Source organism: Microcaecilia unicolor, chromosome 7, assembly GCF_901765095.1.
Source record: "Microcaecilia unicolor chromosome 7, aMicUni1.1, whole genome shotgun sequence".
Classification (NCBI taxonomy): Eukaryota; Metazoa; Chordata; class Amphibia; order Gymnophiona; family Siphonopidae; genus Microcaecilia; species Microcaecilia unicolor.
In genome coordinates, this window is record NC_044037.1 from 178,592,978 (window position 1) to 178,616,309 (window position 23,332).

Below are 23,332 nucleotides of genomic sequence, written 5' to 3' on the forward strand. Positions count from 1 at the left end.
AAAATATTGAATCCTTTTTCTCTTCTGAAACTTACTTTTTTTTAAAAATCAGATTATGTACGACAAGTTCCTATGAATGAAAAGTTTTTTGCTGGACTTACAAATTCAGATCCTAAATCAGAAGAAATCCTCCTTTCTGTTCACATTCCTTACTCCAGGAAGGTAAGGGGCAGGAATGAATTGTGATGGGACTGGTTTAAGTGTCCAAACTTAAGCTCTGTTGTCAGTGCTTGTTCCTTTTCCGTGGAGTTGGATGGGTTAAGGTGCTATTCCACCCCTACAACCAGAGTGCTGTTCCTGATCATAGGGGCTGAATACCGCAGAGCTCATTTAAATCTAATTTAAATGAGCTCTGCGCCAGGGGCGTATCTGGACTCCGGCGGTAGGGGGGGCCAGAGCCAGAGGGAGGGGGCACATTTTAGCCCCCCCCCCCCGCCGCCGCCGCCGAGCCCCCACCGCCACCAATGACTCTCTCCACCCCCTCCCGCCGCCAACCCTCCCCCGCTGCCGTTCTTACTTTTGCTGGCGGGGGACCCCAACCCCCGCCAGCCGAGGTCTGCTTCCACCTGCCGCTGCCGTAAAAACTTCTTCTTCAGCCGGCGGGGGACCCCAAACCCCCGCCAGCCGCCCCGCGGTGTTTAAAATTCATCTTCGGCCTCCGTGGCCGTGCTGCTGTGATAGGCGCTGTTGAAATCCACTTCGGAGTCTGACGTCGCAGCACGTACAACGTACAACGACGTCAGACTCCGAAGTGGATTTCAACAGCGCCTATCACAGCAGCACGGCCACGGAGGCCGAAGATGAATTTTAAACACCGCGGGGCGGCTGGCGGGGGTTTGGGGTCCCCCGCCGGCTGAAGAAGAAGTTTTTACGGCAGCGGCAGGTGGAAGCAGACCTCGGCTGGCGGGGGTTGGGGTCCCCCGCCAGCAAAAGTAAGAACGGCAGCGGGGGAGGGTTGATGGCGGTAGGGGGGTCCAGGGCAAAATCTGCGGGGGCCCAGGCCCCTGAGGCCCCACGCAGATACGCCCCTGCTCTGCGCTATTGCCTGGCATAATCACCATTTGCCGCACTAGACTCCTGTGATCATATATGCGAAGGTAAATGCAGGCACTAGTCCTGCACTAGTGGCCTCTAGCACCCGCATTTACCTTTGATCATTGGGACCTCAGAATGGAAAGTCCTGAAGTGACATCAGAGTGTTTCATGTTGGGTTCAGTTTGCTAAGGATCGTGGGATATATGACTCATGAGGCTATTTGCATTGTTATGACTATGGCCTTTGTGCTCTGCATTTGCTATGTTGCCATTGTTGCTGCTGCTTCTGTCTGTCTTCTTCACTCCTATTTCATGCAGGCCCTGTGGAGGGTAATTTCATAACAGATTGCCTATTTGTGAAGACCAAGATGGTGTCTGTTCCAGCCTATTTTATAAAAATACAGAGCCACTGATTTGTGTTTATAAAATACTGGGGTAAACTGGCAAAAGTTGTGGCTAGATTGACACTGCAGACATTTGTGCAACTGTGTCTGCTTGGGAGCAGGTATAAATGTTCATACATGTATTTCATAAACAATACATATAAATCACAACTCTGCCTATGCTCCACCCCAAAAAAAATGTCATTTGACAATATGTTTGCAGTACTTTGGAAGCAATAAAGATTTATATATACCATCTAGCTTTGGCTTCCTCACCTTCTGTTTCCTCACTCTTTGTTGATGGTTTTTGTGCTGCACCCAACATGCCTACATATGAGTTGCATAAAGTACAGGGGTAATTTAATAAAAACCCTTTTATATATGTAAAAAGGCCATTTAGTTCAGATAATCCTTTCTAAAATTACTCCCCTAATGCTTAGCTTCTAGCAAAGTTCTGTTTATTACTTTTCAAACAAGATCCAGGGTGTTCTCCCAGCTATTAAGGAAAGTCTTAACAATATGTTAAGTGGAGGAGTGGCCTAGTGGTTAGAGCACTGGTCTTGGCCTCCAGAGGAGGCCAGTTCAAATCCCGCTGCTGCTCCTTGTGATCTTGGGCAAGTCACTTAACCCTCCATTGCCTCAGGTACAACCCAGAGACAGGGAACCACCCACTGTACCTGAATGTAACTCTCCTTGAGCTACTACTGAAAAGGGTGTGAGCAAAATCCAAATAAATAAAATAAATAATATGGCCTGCTCAGTGAGATGAGCTCAGGTTTACAAGACAGTAAAATTCAGGTAGGAGAAGGGGAAGGTACAAGAAAAGAAAGTGTGTAAGAGAAGGGGCAAACCAGGAGATTTTAGCAACGAGAGGGTCAGAATTCATGAAAGGAGAAAGAAGCAGAGCCAGGAGCAGGGAAGGAAAGTGGAGATTTATGAGTTGAAAGTTGACAGAAGTCCAGGATAGACAAAGGAAGAGAGGGACTGGAGACAGGAACATCAGAAAATTTTCAGGGGCTGATTGGAACCTGGAGGTGGGGGGCGAGGAAAAGGAGATAGGAGCTACTAAGGAAGGGATAAAGAAAAGGGTGAAAAGAGCTGAGGAGGAAGAGAGGAAGGAGGAGATAGGAACTGAGGGGAATAGGAAAAGAAGATAGAAAACTGGAAGAAGGAAGGAGAAAAGAAGAGGAGAGATTACAAGAAAGAGAAAAAAAAGAAGTGATAGGAACTGAGGATAGAGAGAGAGAGAGGGTAGAAGGGACAGAATGAGGGCTAAAATGGAATAAAGTTATAGGTGTTAGGAACTAGGAAAGAAATAATGAAGTTGGGAGGGAGGGTAAATAGAAAAGAAGGTGGCAGTGGTGGAGAAAAGCTAAGAAAATATGATCCTGTGTGTCAGGATCAACAGCTTTGTAGCTGATAGATAGGGGAGTATAACTCACCTAGTGCCTGATTTATGGAGATGTTTTCCCCATTCTTTCTAAGACAGGGCTTCTCAAACCTGTGCTAGGGAACGCATAGAGGGGCATTTTCGAAAGGCGCCAGCCATCTCCATGGCCAGCCATCTCCGAGCACAGTGCCGTGAAGGGGCGGAGCCAACCGTATTTTCGAAAAAGATTGCCAGCCATCTTTCTTTTCGATAATACGGTTGGGGCCGCCCAAATGTCAGAGATGGCCAGGTTTGAGATGGCTGGCCTCTGTTTTTGCCCATAATGGAAACCGAAGCTGGCGATCTCAAACCCGGCCAAACCCAAGGCATTTGGTCGTAGGAGGGGCCAGGATTCGTAGTGCACTGGTCCCCCTCACATGCCAGGACACCAACCGGGCACCCTAGGGGGCACTTCTAAAAAGTAAAAAAAAATTAAAATAGCTCCCAGGTGCATAGCTTCCTTACCTTGTGTGCTGAGCCCCCCAAAACCCACTACCCACAACTATACACCACTACCATAGCCCTAAGGGGTGAAGGGGGGCACCTACATGTGGGTATAGTGGGTTTTGGGGGGGTTTGGAGGGCTTAACATTTACCACTGCAAGTGAAACAGGTAGAGGGGGATGGGCCTGGGTCCACCTGCCTGAAGTGCACTGCACCCACTAAAACTGCTCCAGGGAACTGTATACTGCTGCGATGGACCTGAGTATGACATTTGAGGCTGGCATAGAGGCTGGCACAAAAAGTTTTTAAAGTTGTTTTTTTGAGGGTGGGAGGGGATTAGTGACCACTGGGGGAGTCAGAGGAGGTGATCCCCGATTCCCTCCGGTGATCATCTGGTCATTTAGGGCACTTTTTTGGGACTTGGTCATGAAAAAAAAAAGGACTAAGTGAAGCCGGCGAAATGCTCGTCAAGGCCGGCTTTCTTTTTTCCATTATCGGGCGAAGCCGGCCATCTCAATGCAGGCCCCCATCCCGCCCCCGTCCTGCCTTCTCTACCATGCCGACACGCCCCCTTGAACTTTTGCCGGCCCCGCAACGGAACGCAGTTGAAGCTGGCCAAAATCGGCTTTCGATTATACCGATTTGGCCGACTTCAGGAGATCGCCGGCCATCTCCCGATTTGTGTTGGAAGATGGCCGGCGATCTCCTTCGAAAATGAGCTGGATAGCCAGTCATGTTCTCACGATGTCCACAATGAATACGCATGAGATCAATTTACATATGCTGAGTCTCCAAGGCATGCAAATGTATCTCATGCATATTCATTGTGGATATCTGGAAAACCTGACTGGCTATGAGGTCCTCAGGACAGGTTTGAGAAGCCCTGGTCTAAGAGAAGAAAACTTAATGCCAATTTTCAATAGTACAGCAACCACATAACTATATATATAAGTGATCCTAAACTTGTAAGTTAGAGTACAGAAAATGTGAATATAGTGTTATATGAATATCTGCCATTTATGGTATGAGGTCCAACCTATGCATTTAACTTACACAGATAGAGGATGAATATCACATTTATCTATGTAAGTATTGACCCTGCCCCCAAAATGCACCAAACCCTTCCCTAATTTTAAACATTTAACTTTGGCTGTACAGCGACTTTTGTAGGCAAAAGTAGAATGAGATCATTGTATGGTTGTGTCACCACCAGTACAGAAGGAAATGTCCAAGTGGGGCCTCCATTAGCAGAATCTTCATCTCCATAATAAAAGTTTTTCAGAGGCAAATTATGAGCCCCATTTTATATAGAATATAGAGATTGGAATGGAGACGTCCAGGTCAGGATATGCTCAATTCCGATGGTATTTTAGAAAAGGTTCTGCCACTTCTATGTGTAGCTGCCCTATTTTACAAACCTACACATGCACATGCTGCTGATTAAGCAGCAAGGCTACATTTTTAAGTTGATTTTTATTTGGAGGCAGAAATAAACTATACCCCCTGGATTCTATATAGGTTGCCCAAATTTGGGTGTGGATACCAGATCCATGTGCAAACTAATTAATTAATGAGCTTTTAACAATCAATAATTAGTGTTAATTAGCATTCATTTGGATTTACATATGGATCTGCCCTGCACCCTATTCTATAAAATGCATGCCTAAATTTTATACCAACCAAAACCCAAAGGTAAAGGTAAAAACACCCTACGTATAGTCCAAACAGAAAATCCAGGAAATAGGTTGCAACCTGAGGTCGATAAAAACAACTTTATTCAGCTCCATACACATGTGTGGCACTGAATAAAGTTGTATTTATCGACCTCAGGCCATAGGAGCTGGCTCTGTGGGTGCTGGGGGTGCTTGAGCATCCCCAATATTGAGACAATTCTTTGTATATGTCCAGGGAGGGGTTATTTCTACTGGGCTTAGCACCTCCAATAATTTTGAAAAGTTGGCTCCCATGCCTCAGGCTGTGAAGATTTTTTGGTCCACCTCTACTAAATTTTATAGCATGCAACTCATTTATTTGGATTTTGCTCACACCTTTTGCTCAAAGCAAGTTCAATTTAGATACACTGGGTATTTCCCTGTCCCTGGAAGGCTCACAATCTAAGTTTGTACCTGAGGCAATGGAAGGTTAAGTGACTTGCCCAAGATCACAAGGGGTAGCAGTGGGATTTGAACAGGGCACCTCTAATAATAATAATAATAATAACAATAAAACTTTATTTATAACCCCTATATCTGCAAAGTATAAAAGGACAAAACAATAAAAATTATTTCTTTACTCGACAAACTATAAAAATTACTATATTACTCTAACAAAAAAACATACAGCAGTTTAGATTTGTATAGTATAAAATAATATCATACATCAAGGGAACCAAAGGCCTGAAAAAATAAATACGTTTTTAAAGTTTTTTATACTGATCCATATTCTGTATTAAACAAATTTCGATGGGCAGTGCATTCCATAATTTCGGACCTTTGATATAAAAAATAGATGATCTACATTCTTCCAAATAAACCTGATCAAATGAAGGCACATCAAGTAGCTGTTTTTGAGATTATCTCAGAGAACGAGCAGATTGATAGTATCTTAGAGTGGCACTAAGAGTTGGTGAGATATTACCATTTAATATTTTAAAAACTAACAGTAAAATTTTAAATTCAATATGAAATTTTACAGGAAGCCAGTGCAGCGATTTCAAGATTGGAGTAACATGATCATAGTCGGAACCTCCTTTAATCACACTGGATGTCAGGACTGGTACTCTAACCACTAGGCCACTCCTCCACTCAAAAATGGGGCATGGCCATGAGAGGGTCAGGGGCATTCCCAGAAATTAGATGCAATGTTATAGAATAGGGTTATTTACATGCCCAACTGCCATGACTCTAGGACCACATGTTTAGGGCAGCGCTCTTGCAAATTCCTTGAATGAATTTATTATTTGATGAGGTCTGGATGAACTAACTTTTATGATACAATGGCTGTCTCTGAGACTAAAAGACTTCAATGCCAACCTGCGTAAATCCTGTAGGGGACAAGTGCTTCTCACTGCAGGGCTTTCCACTCATAAGAACCTGTTTTTCTCTGTACGTTTACAGTGGGAGTTTGTGTCTGCATTCAGGCAGGCCCAACGTCAGGAGAATTCTTCAGCCATTGTCAATGCAGGGATGAGAGTTCTCTTCAAAGAGGGCACAGATGATATTCGGGACATCAGCATTTTCTATGGCGGTATCAACCCCAGCATAGTGAGTGCAAAGAAAACCTGCCAGGGGCTGGTTGGAAGGTAAGAGTCACCAACAGACTGAAATGAACAGACTGAAAAGCTAATGTGCTTTCTTGACAGAAAATATAACCTGTCCCTTTTAAATTAGTGAGATGCTTGTGATATGTAACTTTTCTATCATAAGAACTTTCTAAATAAAGGCCCACATATTAGTCAAATTAAAAAAAAAACTGATGGACTCATGAACAAGCTTAGTGAAGGGCCCAGATTTTAATAATGCAGTATAACAGCACCATCTAGCATTTTATTTCTGGTACTGAAACACAGAGAAATTCATGAAAGGGCAGAATGGTGAGAAGTGAAGGCCGGCTTTAAATAGTAGAAATCAGAATTGATTCAACCCAGTCAAGATGTGCACAATTCTGGTAATATTTTAGAAAAGGGTCTGTTGATGTTCAGCCTTTTCTGAAATACATGCAGAACTGCACATGTATGTTGTGGCACGTGCAGAGATTGAAGCCATTTTACAGTTATAAATATGGAAAAAAAAATCACTGGAGGAACCTCAGCAATTTACACTTTCAATGTCCATATGTGTTGGCACTGCGCTTACATGTGTATGTCAGACATTTTGGAAACCTACACAAGTGAATGCTACTAATTAAATACAGAGGCCATAATCATCATTTATTACTAACTAGGATAAAAGGCCCGTTTCTGAAACCAATGAAACGTGCGCTAGCAAGGTATTGCCTTTCTGCAAGAAATGTTTTCAAAGGGATTGTTAGGCTAAATGTGTTCTCACCCTCCCTCCATCCCTCCGACTTGCAGGGCCGTTCCCTCCCTCCGTCCCTCCGAGTTGCAGGGCCGTGCCCCCCCTCCCTGCCTCCCTCCGTCCGAGTTCCAAGGTTGTCCCCTCCTTCCAAGTTCCAGGGTCCCCCTTCCGTCCAAGTTCCAGGGTCCCCTTTTCCGTCCAAGTTCCAGGGTCCCCCCTCCCTCCCTCCCTCCAAGTTCCAGGATCCCCCCTCCCTCCCTCGAAGTTCCAGGGTGTCACGGGGATGACCAAAGTTCACGGGGGCATGTCAGCACCATAGCGAAGGCGGGACTGGGGCGTGATTAAGAGATGGGCGTCCTCGGCCGATAATGGAAAAAAGAAGGGCGTCCCTGATGAGCATTTGGCCGACTTTACTTGGTCCATTTTTTTTCACAACCAAGCCTTGAAAAGATGCCCAAACTGACCAGATGACCACCAGAGGGAATCGGGGATCACCTCCCCTTACTCCCCCAGTGGTCACCAACCCCCTCCCACCCAAAAAAAAAATTAAAACATATTTTTTCCCAGCTTCTATGCCAGCCTCAAATGTCATACCCAGCTCCATCACAGCAGTATGCAGGTCCCTGGAGCAGTTTTTAGTGGGTGCAGTGCACTTCAGACAGGCGGACCCAGGCCCTCCCCCCCCTACCTGTTACACTTGTGGTGGTAAATGGGAGCCCTCCAAAACCCACCCAAGACCCACTGTACCCACATGTAGGTGCCCCCCTTCATCCCTAAGAGCTATGGTAGTGGTGTAGAGTTGTGAGTAGTGGGTTTTAGGGGGCTCAGCACACAAGGTAATGGAACTATGCAGCTGGGAGCAATTTGTGATGTCCACTGCAGTGCCCCCTAGGGTGCCCGATTGGTGTCCTGGCATGTGAGAGGGACCAGTGCACTACGAATGCTGGCTCCTCCCATGACCAAATACCTTGGATTTGGTTGTTTTTGAGATGGGCGTCCTCGGTTTCCATTATCGGCGAAAACCGAGGTCACCCATCTCTAAGGTCGACCTAAATGTTGAGATTTGGCCGTCCTTGACCGTATTATCGAAACAAAAGATGGACACCCATCTTGTTTCGATAATATGGGATGCCCCGCCCCTTCGCCGGGAAGTCCTTAGAGATGAACGCCCTTAAATATGGGTGCCCCGTTCAAATATGCCCCTCTTTGTCTCATTAATCCATGCTTTTGAATATGCTCTGTAATTTTGTTCTTTATAATAGTCTCTACCATTTTGCCCGGCACTAACATCGTACTCACCGGTCTATAATTTCCCGGATCTCCTCTGGAACCTTTTTTAAAAATCTGCGTTACATTGGCCATCCTCCAATCTTCTGGTACCACACTCGATTTTAAGGATAAATTACATATTACTAACAACAGCTCCACAAGTTCATTTTTCAGTTCTATCAGTACTCTGGGATGAATACCATCTGGTCCAAGAGATTTGCTATGCTTTAATTTGTAAAACTGCCCCATTATATCCTCCAGATTTATAAAGAAGTCATTCAGTTTCTCCGACTCATCAGCTTCGAATACCATTTCTGGCACCGGTATCTCACCCAAATTTTCCTCGGTGAAGACCGAAGCAAAGAATTCATTTAATCTCTCTGCTATGGCTTTGTCTTCCCTGATCACCCCTTTTACTCCTCGGTTATCTAGCGGTCCAACCGATTCTTTTGCCAGCTTCCTGCTTTTAATATACCTTAAAAATGTTTACTATCATGCTTATTTTCAAAAGAGGATGCCCATCTTTCGACACAAATCGGGAGATGGGCGTCCTTCTCGCAAGGTCGTCCAAATCGGCATAATCGAAAGCCGATTTTTTGACACCCTCGACTGCTTTCCATCACGGGAACGAACAAAGATCACAGGGGCATGTCAGCAGGGTAGCGAAGGCGGGACTGGGGCGTGATTAGGAGATGGTCGTCCTCGGCCGATAATAGAAAAAAGTAGGGCGTCCCTGACGCGCACTTGGCCGACTTTACTTGGTCCATTTTTTTTCACGACCAAGCCTCGAAAAGATGCCTGAACTGACCAGATGACCACCGGAGGGAATCGGGGATCACCTCCCCTTACTCCCCCAGTGGTCACCAATCCCCTCCCACCATAAAAAACAAATTTAAAAATACTTTTTTGCCAGGCTCTATGCCAGCCTCAAATGCCATACTCGGATCCATCGCAGCAGTATACAGGTCCATGGAGCAGTTGTAGTGGGTGCAGTGTACTTCAGGCAGGCGAACCTGGGGGAGGGGGTTGGGGGGCTCAGCACCCAAGGTAAGGGGGCTATGCACCTGGGAGCAATTTCTGAAGTCCACTGCAGTACCCCCTAGGGTGCCCAGTTGGTGTCCTGGCATGTGAGGGGGACCAGTGCACTACAAATGCTGGCTCCTCCGATGACCAAAGGACTTGGATTTGGACGTTTTTGAGATAGATGTCTTTGGTTTCCATTATCGCCGAAAACCGAGGATGACCATCTCTAAGGTTGACCTAAATGTCAAGATTTGGGTGTTCCCGACCGTATTATTGAAATGAAAGCTGGACGTCCATCTTGTTTTGAAAATACGCGTTGCCCCGCCCCTTCATGGCACCATCCTTAGAGTTGGGTGCCCTTAGAGATGGTCGTCCCCGTTCAAAAATGCCCCTCTAAATGTCAAGATTTGGGCGTCCCCGACCGTATTATCGAAACAAAAGATGGACGTCCACCTTGTTTCGATAATATGCGTTGCCCCGCCCCTTCGTGGCACCATCCTTAGAGTTGGGCAACCTTAGAGATGGTCGTCCCCATTCGAAAATGCCCCTCCACGTGTTTCTGCCTCCAACACAATGTTTTTTTCAAAGTCCCTCTTAGCCTTCCTTATCAGCGCTTTGCATTTCTAAAGTAGAGAATACATAAGTAGATGTTGGCCCTGCCCAAGCCTGTTCTAATATTGAAGACCATAAGGCCTATTCAGTCTACATGTGTTCCACTTTCACTGCAAGACTGCCAACCTCACCTAATCTCCATCTTTACTCCAATCTCTCCACAACTAGAGATCCTCTGTGGCTATAGAATATTTTATATCAATGTTGCATACTGTATGATGTCCTTATATCTTCATTCTAGGCAGTGGAATCAGAATATGCTGGACAATGCTTGCAAACATATCCTAGATGAAGTTACACTCCCTGGCTCAGCTGTGGGTGGAAAGGTGGAATATAAAAGGACTCTAACCATCAGCTTCTTTTTCAAATTCTACCTAGAAGTGTTGCACGGATTAAAGAAAATGGTACACTGTTTATCTCTCTGTTATTGCATAGGCTCAAAGTTTTAAGATTTGATTGTACTAGCCAAGCATTTCAGGTACAAGTACAAGAACATCCAGTGTACGTGAAGCAAATAGGAAGAGTGAGAGGAATGGAGATAAATGTTTACTGTGAAATGGCAGAATGCAGAAAATAATACAAGAAAAACAGATATGGCCTAATTGGTCCAACCAGAATCTGATTACCAGACCGCATGTTTGATCTACAGTGCTCTAGCAAAGCCATACCAACTTGACTTTTATAAGGTAATTGCTATGGGCCACATTTATTAAAGAGATTTCCCATTTTCCCCTGGGTGCCCCATCTGCCTAAGGCAGATGCATTCACAAATTAATGAGCTAATGAGGCATCAACAACCATGAATAATTGAGGTTAATTGGTAACAATTTGGATTTGTGAGCACATCTGCCCTAGGCGTACCCATGGTAGGGGCATGGGTGGATCAGGGGGTGTTCTTGGAAGATAGACACAGTGTTATAGAATGCTGTCATTTGCGTGCCCAACTGCCAAAAATTAGGCATTATTTATACCGGGTTCTGGCAGGCATAAAAGCTGGTGCCCCAAGTTAGAAATAAAATCCGCACTAAGCTAGTATTCTATAAAGGGTGTTCAGAAAAGAGTGCACTTTATAGAATAATAATTTAGCGTGGATCTTTCCGGCACCTTTACTTTGGGCACCATTTACTGAATTCCTCCCACCTTTCCGTCTGTTAGGACCTCTAGCATACCTAGGGCAGGGCGGTAAGGGTAGTCTGCCCTGGGTGCAGCAGAAGGGGGGGTGCATGGAGCAGATGCACAGCTGTCAGCTCTCTTGGTCCCCTGCCCCCCTCTGACATCAACTTCCTGTTCCAGGGCAGGGAACTGACAGAGCCAACAACCGCACGCCAGCTCTGCATACCCCCTCGCTTGGAGAAGGGCGTGTGCTCCACCCAGGGGAGTGTGTGCGTGTGCTGCCCCAGGGGGTGTGTTCTGCCCCGCCCCAGGCAGGTCTAGAAAGGAAACAATTCAAAAAGAGAAAAGGAAGGATATAAGACAAAAGAGAAAATCAAAGTCTCTGAAAAGGAGAGTGAGGAGGCAGCCTGATGATAGCACAGTGTACACAGCTTCCCTTCCTAGGACTGGTATCTTTTCTAGGGTCAGTATCCCTTTTTTAATGTGGTTGGTCACAATACCTGAAGATCCAGTTCTACTCACCAATTCAAGTGACCCAGAGCTCTTAATCTTCAGCAGTTTGACCCACTCATCATTTCATATTCTTTTGACCTTGTTGGAACTTTGCCTTGACCTCATGGCATGTAGATGATGATGCTTGAGTAATTCTGTGTTCATGGCATCACTCACATTAATCAGCTCTAGAAAAAGCGCTGCCTGACATCTCTGCCAGTGGTGATTATAACACAGAAGTGAAGTTCCCTGGGTGCTAGAAGATGTTAATATAAGATAGCACAACTTATTTATGGAACTTTTATTGTAAATTTCCTTTATAGAGAAGGCTGTCATAGTGCTGTCACAGTTTTGCATTACAGTGAGTTCCAGAAAGAAAGAGATCAAAGTTTGTCTAATGCTGCAGTGTCAGCAGGAGACCTGAATTAAACTGCAAATTTAGACTCTGCTCTTTCATCTAGTAGGGTCTAGGTAAGCTCTTGAAATGGTGTCATCAGTCTCTGAGGAGGAAGTTAGAGAAAAGGACTGTTCTTATGATTCCTAGGGGTAACACACTAACATAACAAAGTAGATGACAGCAGATAAAGACCTGTACGGTCCATCTAGTCTGCCCAACAAGCATAAGGTGTGATGCAATACTTCATAGATTCAAGAAAGGGCACCTAACCACTGGGATACAGTGCACTAAGTGTGGATTCTATAATGGCAATTGTGCATTATATTGCTGTTAAAGAATACTAACTTCAGTCCGCATTTACATGCCTAACTTTAGGTGCGAGTGCTTACGCCATGTCAAAGGCTGATGTAAGTGCTTGCCCCTACCTGTAATATTCTATAACATGCGTATGTAACTGCTAGGCACACCCCTGACCTGCTCATGCCCCTCCCATGGCCACACCCCCTAGTAGGTGCATGTGATAGAATTTGTGCGCACATTTTATAGATTAAGGTCAGTTGCGTGCATAACTTCTAATTGGTGCCAATTACAGCCAATTATTATGGTCAAAGCCAGAAGGATGCTCAGGTGCATAAGAACAGGGATGACCAGCAGCAAAAAAGAGGTGATAGTGCCCTTGTATAAATCTCGGGTGAGGCCCTATTTAGAGTACTGTGTGCAATTCTGGATATAAACAGGATAGAGTCGGTCTAGAGTGCAGCTACAAAATTAGCAAGCGGTCTCTGTCTTAAAACATATAAGGACAGGCTTATGAACCTCAACATGTACACGCTGGAAGAGAGGCAGGAAAGACGGGATATGATAAAGACGTTTAAGTACCCCAGTGGCATTGATGTACAGGAGGTGAACCTCTTTCAAATGAAGGAAAATTCTGGAATGAGAGGGCATAGATGAAGTCAAGAAGGAATAGGCTTAAGAGAAATCTAAAAAAATACTCTTTCACGGAAAGGATAGTGGATGTGTGGGATGACCTCCTGGTGGAGGTCATGGAGGCGAGGACTGTGTCAGAAAGCATGGGATAGAAATGTGGGATCTCTTAGGAAAAGAAGGAGTTAGGGCTTACTGAGGATGAGCAGACTGGATGGATCATATGACTCATGTTTTCATGTTTCATTAGCACCAATTATTAATTTGTTATTGAATTAATTTACATGCATCACTGACCTTATTCTGTAACTTGTGCATGGAACTTTCCGCACTATGTATTAAGTTAGGTACGCAAGTTTATAGAATCTGGGGGCTAGTGGTTAATTGAAGAACAGCACTGAAAATGCTTCATGGCATAGGTATTGCATCCTGATTGGTCAAAGTCATATATGGCCATATATAGGAGAAAACTATCATTAATGGAAAGCATCTCAGCAATGGAACACATGGATCATTCAGTGCAATGAAACAATCATACTGCCAATAATGATAGCGACAGTAAAGAGTGGCAAGGAAAAATACACCCATCCGTCTAATCTGCCTTTTTGGGACTATCTGAACAGTAAACTCGACGGGTCATATGAGACCAAACACACTCCTATGTCCTAACTGCACTCTAGTTCACTGGCTTACAAGTTAGGCATGTTTGATTGATTTCCTCAAGAACAACATACTGGAAACATCATGTGTGCACAAAACTAGATCATCACAGGGAATCAAGCGGCTGAGTTATTAGGCAGATCCAATGAGTAGAAAGAAATGCATCTTGATCTGATTAATTTGATGCACTCTATTAAGACCACTGGTTCAGTTTTTAACAGTGTTTACTCTTTTTAGAATCTATTCTAAACAATAAATACATGGAAATTAATCAAGTTTACTAAGGTTCGTAAGTTTAGTTGACTCAGATTTAGAGATCTACTTCAGTACTACTCTACTCTATGCAAAAATCAGTGTGTATACCTACTGGAGGGTGAAGCATTATTTAATGATTCTATCAATCTGGTTTTGTTTTGTTTTTTCAGAATCTGCCCAGTATTCATGAAATGCCAGCAAATTATGTCAGTGCTATACAAGATTTTCCAACCAATGTACACAAGAATTTACAGATCTACCAGGTCAGTGATACAGAATATGACACATTTGGGGCTTATTTTTGAAAAATGTCCCACTGTAAATCTGAGTTATTTTTATTAATTTTTATTTATTGCATTTGTATCCCACATTTTCCCACCTTTTTGCGGGTTCAGTGTGGCTTACAATATGAGTTGAATGTTGGAAATACAATTTGTTACAGATTGGTTATGGATTACATTGTGCAGAGTTATGTGAAACAATTGAGGAGTTAGGAGTTCAGGGGCCTTTTTACTTACAGAAAAAAAATGGAGTACCATGAGTTGCGCTCAGGCATCCTGCAGTAATTTCAAAATGAGCAAGCAGTAAAAAAAATTTCATTTTTTTGAGAGGGCATGTCAGGAACAGAGAATAAGTATTCCTGAGCTAACCTGTTAGAACACTTACAAGGACGCTGATATCTTTAGTAGAAGATCACATTCAACATCCTCCAACAATCATATTCAGTTAATCAAGATTTTGGAAGTTTCTTCACTGCATAGGAAAAAAAACTCTGTTACCCACAGACCCTGCCTTATATGTAAACTACCATTATGCTGCCAATTGTTGCATCCTGACCAATCGTCTGTTATATGGGTAGATGACTTTGTTTGACGTGGAACTGAACCAGGCAGTGTTAATCCTCATTTGATCTTGCAGGAATAAGTGGATTTTGCTGAGACCTGCAGCAGATCAGATTTCCATAGATTTGAAGGATTCCACAAATTCATCTCTGATATTTTCTATTAACTGCACCATGTATTTTGCTTGAGCCTGCTCAATTAGGTGAAATTATGAACCTATTTTCACACATCACTAGTCCTTAATCTCAAGATTACAGCCTCTTGTCTTCAACTCCTCTTTTTCCTTCTCCGCACATACACATAGCATTACTAAAATATGTGATTTCTTTGTTTATGACATCAACAAAATCTATCCACTCATTTTTTTTAACTTTATTTAAGCATTCAGCAGGATCAAGCACAAGAATATATAAGAAAAATATTATATCAATCCACAGCAAGGGGCAGTGTTACACAAAATCCCAGCACAACTGATACACAGCCCCTATACCTCAGAGAAGTGGAGTAGTCTCCCTAGTGGGCTCATATCCAAGGAGACCAGATCTAATACAGGGAACAGCGTACATTCTGCTAAAACGTTTATAGAAACCTCAAAAACACCATACACACCTCACTCAATATTCCTAGCATACAAACATCAACCCCCCACCCTCCATCCCCTCACCCATCAGGCACGGTGAAGAATGGAAACCAGAGCACAGGTGCCAAACTGCAAAGCTGTACAAAATGTGGAAACAATATCAAGCTGTCTCTGGAGAGCCATAAAGAGACGTACAAATGTTTTCCAAAGAAGAACATATGCTTTCACCCAGGGCATAAGAGCGAAGTTCAAATCCACTCAAGTTTGTCATCCACTGTGTCCAAACCAAAGGCGCTGGGGAAGTATCCTTGATCCAGTCCTTCAATATCAGCTTCTTAGCCAACATGATTGCAGAAAAAAATCAACTTTTTCTGTGCAATAGATACAATACGCTCTTGATCCTGATCTTCAACAGGCTCCAAATCTCCCAACAACAAGAGCGTGTAAGTATATATTGGAGCTCTTTCCAAATCCCAGCGATGCCCTGGAAAACATGGCTCCACAAATCCTCCAAAACAGGATATTCTAGGAATGAATGAAGCCATGTCCCCCTGATTTGCCTGTATCTCAAACAAGTATCAGTTTATTTGATAGCCCCGAACCCGGTTAATATATACCCTATGAGAAAGCTTAAAGAAAAATTCTTGCAGTGATACAGGAGGTAGTAATTTAAGATTATCTTCCCAATATTTGTATAAATTATCCACATTAACATCCACACCCAACTCCTCAATCCATTGTTGTGCTAAGTGTTCCACATGTTTAAGCTCCCGAGCCTCAGTACTATTTTTGTACCAAATGGATAAGGTGTTGAACTTAAATAACAAGACATGAAAATCCTCATCACATTCATTCGATTGCAAACTAGATGGAGCCCTCTTTCTCAGCACCTCCCGATAGTAACGAACTTGTGGCTAATAAATTCAAAAGAAGGGAAAGTATTCTCTAAAGCAACAAAAGATCTTCTAAAGCAACACAACCTTTTTTTACCCAGAATTGCAATCGTGAGGCTCCCTGCCCAGCTGGGAAAGCAGGATTACCAGTGAGTGCCAAGAAGGGGAAGACACATGGAGACAACTGCCACAGGGTCCACCACCAACTCCATACTTTAAGAAAGGAGCACAGGAAACCCTGTGTATTATCCTGACCAACTTTATGGGGCATGTGGAGAAGGGTCACAAAGTCCCTGGGCCCCACAACCATAAGGCCAAGCTCTGCAGGTGCATAACACAAAGGACCAGCATAAAGCTCCTGAATCCAACACATCATAGCAGCCACATTATACAATCAAGTAATCATAACCTCCAAACCCCCTCTAGGCTTATCTAGTGTTAATTCAGAATAACCTTCTATTACCCCTCTGCATTTCACTCAATCCCATTTTCAGCCCACTGTACCCGACCACCTCTCCAGCCCTTCCTCTGTCTCTTGTTCACTCATCAGCCAAAGCTCTTCTCTGTCACTCATCCCTCTTTCCTGATTTCCAGTCCTTTCTTCTGTCTTGCATCCCCTACTTAGCTTCCCATGCCACATGGGCAAGGCGAGCAGCAATGACTGTGGTCACAGGGGAAGAAGTAGGATGCAGTATTTCCAGCCCAGACTGATAGCAGCAGTGGATGCAGTGAAAGTGCATGTAGGTTCTTGATACAAGGGTGCCGATTGCCAGAAGGGGGAGGGGTAAGCAGACCTGCAGCATTCACAACTTGGGCTGACGGCAACAGTCATCGCTGGGAGTATGGAGAAGCAGATTAGAAAGAGGTTATAGAATTTCAAGTATCTGTTTCTCTGCTTTGTGCTGTCCCCAGACAGTTGGCATGTGTGGTTGTTAAGGAAAGTATATGCTTGCTGCTATGCTAAATTTCTAGTGACACACTAATAAGTCCCCACACATTGTTTGAGAACCATTGCTTCAGGCTATGCCTCTAATCCTTATGTGTAGGGAATGTTTTGTTGCATCTGTTGGCTTTGCCTGCAAGGGCAAGGGTAATATATTTGATATACCACCTTTCTGTAGTACAGCTAAAGCAGTTTAGATATTATATATAGGTACTTTCTGTGTCCTTAGTGGGCTCACAATCTAAGTTTTTGTACCTGGGGCAATGGAGGATTAATTGATTTGCTCAGATCATAAGGAGCTGCAGTGGAAATTGAACCTGGTTCCCCTGGTTTTTTGCCCATTGCACTAACCATTAGACTTCTCTCTGTTGTATGGTTTGCATTATTGTCCTGAATAAAGGGTGTTTTTGTTTATTCTGAAGCTGCCTCAGTTGTTTGGGTACAGGCCTTCCAGAGGCCCAAGGCTCAAACACTCACCCATACTTTCACAATGATATTAAGGCTGACGTGTTTCTTAATCAGGATGTAGACCCAGGGCAACCTTGTCAAGATCCTGCTGGACGTCCCATTGTACACATGTCTGCCATTAAACAAGCCACTGGGGAAGCTGTTTACTGTGACGACAGGCCTGCTGTGGATTGTGAACTCTTCCTAGTTTTTGTGACCAGCACTCGGGCACATGCAAAGATTCTGTAAGTATATAAAAGAGCTTTAAGTAAAGCTCCAATAGAAATGCTCTCAACTATGCACTATTCCAGTGATCTTCACTAATTTTTAAGTCAGGGCCAGTTTGGATCAAAATGAGCTGAAGGAGAGCCCCGCATGTGTCAATGACATCCACCCCTACTAGCCTGCCTTCAAACGTTTCATTGGGTGTATCTTCAACGAGGGTGGGTATATATTGTTTATCATTTATCGTTTATTATACTGCTTCATTCATGAATGAGTCAAAGCAGTTTACAAAATCACAAATTAAAAGAAAATAAAAGCAGAACTCCATAAAATTGATAGAAAAGAATATTCTTTCAACAGATAATAATAGGAAGTCATTCATATTCATGGTCACCTTATGCTCCTCAGACCAATAGCCCCTATTACAGGCCTCAATCTTCTTAGTGGTTGTCAAATGCCAATTCAAAGAAACAAGTCTTCAAAGCAGCCCTAAATAAAATGTATGATTGTTCCTGCCTAAAATGTTGTGAAAAAGAATTCCATAGAGCAGGGGCCAAAAAACAGAAGACACCTGATCTTGTTGATTCCCTTCTTGCTTTCGATGAATGCAGCAAAACAAGTCTGTTGTCTGTAAGGGAACGTTGTAGAGAGGAGTGTAAGGTATGACATTCAGAGGATTTTTATGACCAGTGATGGTGGTAACAACTTGAGGTTCACTTATATCATGAGGTTCTTCCATATTCTCAATACATATTATTCATATTAATTGACTAATATTTGTTCAATATTAATATCATACATTTGCAGTCAATATTATAACTACAACATAAACAGCTGCAATAATTGTATACTCCAACACTGTATATCTACTAAGGAATGGTCTTATAATCTTGGCGCAACTGGCATGTCCAGTTTACACTGCCCTCTCATATGTCCAAGCAGCAATAATGCATCGTACGTATACAATAGATGATTGTTTTATAAATCAGATCCACTTGATGTGTCCAAATTATCCGATACTGTATTCAAGCAGCTGAAACAAAGTCCTCCAATAGGGCAATCCCTAGTTGAACTTCATCCGGAGGTTTTCACACGTTCCAACAAACAACTCAATATCTTTCTTTGGTCTCAACACAGGTCGTGTTTCTTATTGCTTCATCAGGAGACCTTATACAAACAACATATGTAATTACACAAAGTCCCAAATAGTGCATTCCCTAAATATAAATCAAGTTTAAGCAAATACCTTAAGCAGCCTGATTTGAACATCAGGCTCACCACGAATTACTCCAGCTTCCAGCGTATTAACGTCATCACAATAAAACAGATGACTTTCATTTGATTCTACTTCCTTTTATATAGACACTAATATGGGCCAATAAATCTCCTTATTCAAACCATGGAGTTCCACAGTATTCCAATTAAATATAAGTCGCTGTTCTTTGCAAATTAATTGTTTTTCAGTGCAACCTCTACCTTTTTGGATACAAACAAGTACTACAAATTGCAGATCATGTATTGTTTGGCGATGTTGTAGCCAATGACTCACTAAGGGGGTGTCACTTTTCTGTAGTCTGATATTGCTTAAATGTTGCGCTATATGCATCTTAATTTTACGTGTTGTTTCGCCTATTCTCAATACATGAGATATGAGAGCCAGTGAGGTCTTTTCCTTCTTGATAAAATAATACTAATTTGGATTTATATTTTGTATTGGTTATTCTCTTCAATTACAGATTTTTAAACAATATTGGTCATTTACTTATAGTTTGAGTTTGTAATTACATCATTTGAGTATATGAGTTTATAACATCTACAAGAATACTGAAGTCTCCCAAAATTAGGAGATTAGAAAATCTGGCTGCTGCATCTGCTAGCGTTTGGTAAACCTGGTCCCTCTCTTCTGTTTTCAGAGAAGGGTGTAGTAGAAAACTAGTCCACGAAAAGAAGGTTTAGATGAAACTTCCACACATAATAGCTCATGGTAGGGAAAATCATAAGTAGGCAGTTTTTTTTAACTATGAACGATGTGGGGGAAAAGCAGTGCCAAACCCCCTCCATGTTTGCTAATATGGGAGGAGTGAATAATTCAACAGGAAACACAAAAATATGTAGGCTTCCTCTTCTGGGAGGAACCAAGACTCAATTAAACAGAAGAAATCAAGATGATTAGCAAGTATGAGACCTTGAATTAATGCAGATTTTTGCCAGAGTGACAGTTCAATACAGCAAAAGAGCATTGATTAGTCATAGGGGTTTGCATGAAAGATACCTGACAAGGAAGTAAATGACTTACCTCTCTAGGTCAGTGCGTTTGCAAAGTAACATGTGGGTGGTAACCCAACCAGGTAGGAATTGGCAAAGTTTCAGGAAGCATGGTAGGGGAGACAGAAGAGGAAAGAAAAAAGCCAAATAGCAGAAATAATAGTGATAGACTGACTGAAGAAGAGTGCATTTGGATCAAATGTTATAAAAAGAGATTATGCAATAATACTCGCCTCTCCTCACTTGCCCCAGGAGCAGGACTTACACCTTATGCATACGCCACTGTGGTACAAAAATATCACTAGTAGAATGACTAAATAGCAACTTGCTTTGGTCACAGCATGATGATGCTTGGGTCACATGACCTGGAATTATGCAGTCAGCAAACAAAACTATCAATTACGTACCTACAATGAGAGATCAGAATGACAGAGCAAAGCAAGGTTCAGTACCACAATCACAGAATATAGAAAAAATAGTAGATTGATTAAATAGCAACCTGCTTTGATTTCTTTGTCTATTGAGAAATGCCTTGACCTTCAAGCATGCGGCTCTTTCTCACTTTTACTTTCCTCTTTCTGTCATGAGCTTGGATAGGGAGGTAGAAAGTAATGGGAAGAGAAAACAGAATGATAATGAGGGCTGCCGCAGAGGTCTCCAGGAGTCGCCATTGGTCCCCGAGCCTTGCATTGAAGAACATTGCTTTATACTCTAAATCATAATGATGATGTGCAATCTTTACATGAACATTAGAGAACAATATGCTGTTATCTTTTGTTTTATAACTGCCCTAAAACTGATGTTTGTTTACTTAACATTTTACAGCTGTAATAATACAGCAATGAGCTGCAATACCATAGCATATTTTTATTAAGGGTTCCTCTTGTACATAGTTGCAGAATCTGAAGAAACTCTTGACATTCACCTCAGTTAGCGATAAGTGTCTGTGTGGCTGTTTTGCTATTGCTTATGAAATGGAAATACGCAGTGAGCACTTGGTAAAATTTAAGCAATAGGCTATTTGTGACTGTTGAAGGAATCCCCCACAACTGAAATTCACCACCGCATGCAGGCTTTTTATGGTGATAATTGTGCTCATGTGAGTACTGTGTGTTGCTGGGCCAGAACACTTAAATATTGTGGACCAGGAATGGCTGATTTGTGTGGTCAAATATGAAGTAGACATACCATGACAACAACAGATAACTTTCATATGAGGAAGGTTGATGAACTCGTAAAAAAACAATTGGAGGATCACTCAAAGGGAAATTGATGACACACTTGGCACTTCACAGGAACACATGGGTTACATTATTGATATTCTTGGATATCAAAAGGTTTTGTGCAAGATGGGTTCCTCACATACTGACTGCAGAAATGGAAGCTTTGAGACTTGTCAGTAATTGTTGTCCTGATACGAGAATGAAGGTGAGGAATTTCTTCTCAAGGTTGTAACAGTCAATGAAACATGAGCTCATCATTATGAGCCAGAAACAAAAGCACCAATCAATGGAGTATCATCACAAAGGTTCACAAAACAAAATTCAAACAGCCTTCTGCAGGAAAAATCATGGTTACAGACTTTTCAGACATGGATGGTGTTGTTCACATGGATTTCCTTAAACCAGGTACAGCTATCAACTCAGAGCATTACATTGCAACCCTGAAAACTTTGAAAGAACAACTGAAAAAGTTTGGAAGAACAAGAATGAAATTTTGTTGCAACATGACACTAGGTCTCACACAGCATGAACCACCACAGAGGCAATTGCGAAGATGGGTCTCACAGTCTTACACAAAACCAAAAAGGAGAAAAGGCTAAAAATCACAATAAATCAAATTTTTATAGCCCTCAGTGTGTGAAGGAAGAAGCTCCAAACTATTTCAACAATTAATTCTTCATGCTTGTAGAAGGACTTTTTTCACAATCCAAAATTCTTGAATAATTAAAAATTGTGGAGAAAAAAGGATCTCAGTGAAAAACGCTCAAAAATCCATCAGTTAGAGCTTATTTTCCATCAATGATCTAAAAAGAGAACTCCATCAAAACTTTTTCAAATCTATGTACTTAACAGTTAGATGCAGTAAAATATTTGTAAACTGTACCAAATCACTGCATATCAATGTTCAAAAACAAAAACAGTTGAGTTTCTACCAACACAGAAGGAGCACTATATGAAGAGTCCTCACAAATCACCTCAACACAGCATTTTCAAAATTCAGAGTTCAACTTGAATACTTAGCTTTAAATAGAGCCAAAACCAAAATTCTCACTGCCCAACTGACCACCCCACACCACACCCACACCCACACCCACAAGAAGACGAATCTCCCCACCAACCTGGCCTGTGGCCTAGTGGTCTCTTTGGGGACAGGAAAGAATCCCACTCTTTCCTGCCTGGTGCCGCTGCTGGTTTAAAATGGCTGCTGAAACTTCTCGTGGCAGTCTCGTGAGACTGCTGTGGGAGGTTCTGGCAGCTGTATTGAGATTGGTACCAGCATAAGCAAGAGTTTGCAGGCTTGTTAAGGTTTCAGCTTCAGTTCCAGCTGAAACCATGCTGTGAATTTTGGGCATGGATTCAGTTTTGGCCGGAACCAAAACCTCAGGTTTCAGTCGGCCTCTATCTTTAAATGTATGAAATAGCAATGGAAACTCCATCAAACTTTTCTCAACAGAAGCCTCTGTTTTGCGAAAGCTGCATCAGGATATCTTCATTCACTGGCACCCATGGTAAGCATCGCTTTCAAGTTCACAATCTTACCTCATCTGCCATACAGCCCAGACTTAGCGCCATCTGATTTCCATCTTTTTCCAAAATTGAAAGAATACCTTCGGCATCTGTTCAATGAATGAAGAGGTGGAAAGGACTGTGAGGAACAGGTTGAAGAGACAAAATGTGCAGTTCTTTTCTGAAGGCTTTCAAGAACTTTCCCATCGTTGGTAGAAATGCATGGTGAATGGTGGCGACTATCCTGCTTATATTCGAAGGAGAAGGCCGGCCATCTTCCGACACAAATCGGGAGATGGCTGGCCTTCTCCTAAAGCCGGCCAAATCGGTATAATCGAAAGCCGATTTTGGCCG

At 42.8% G+C, this 23,332-nt stretch overlaps 1 protein-coding gene across 1 annotated transcript in view; it reads left to right on the forward strand.

The window, feature by feature from the left end:
* Positions 1 to 23,332, forward strand: part of LOC115474520 (aldehyde oxidase 1-like) — a 235,978-nt gene that overhangs the window by 81,690 nt on the left and 130,956 nt on the right. The window contains exons 13-17 of the mRNA XM_030210009.1: positions 53 to 162; positions 6,407 to 6,591; positions 10,452 to 10,614; positions 14,225 to 14,317; positions 17,835 to 18,004. Coding sequence (XP_030065869.1) covers positions 53 to 162; positions 6,407 to 6,591; positions 10,452 to 10,614; positions 14,225 to 14,317; positions 17,835 to 18,004 — 721 coding nt within the window. The remainder of the gene's footprint in view (positions 1 to 52; positions 163 to 6,406; positions 6,592 to 10,451; positions 10,615 to 14,224; positions 14,318 to 17,834; positions 18,005 to 23,332) is intronic.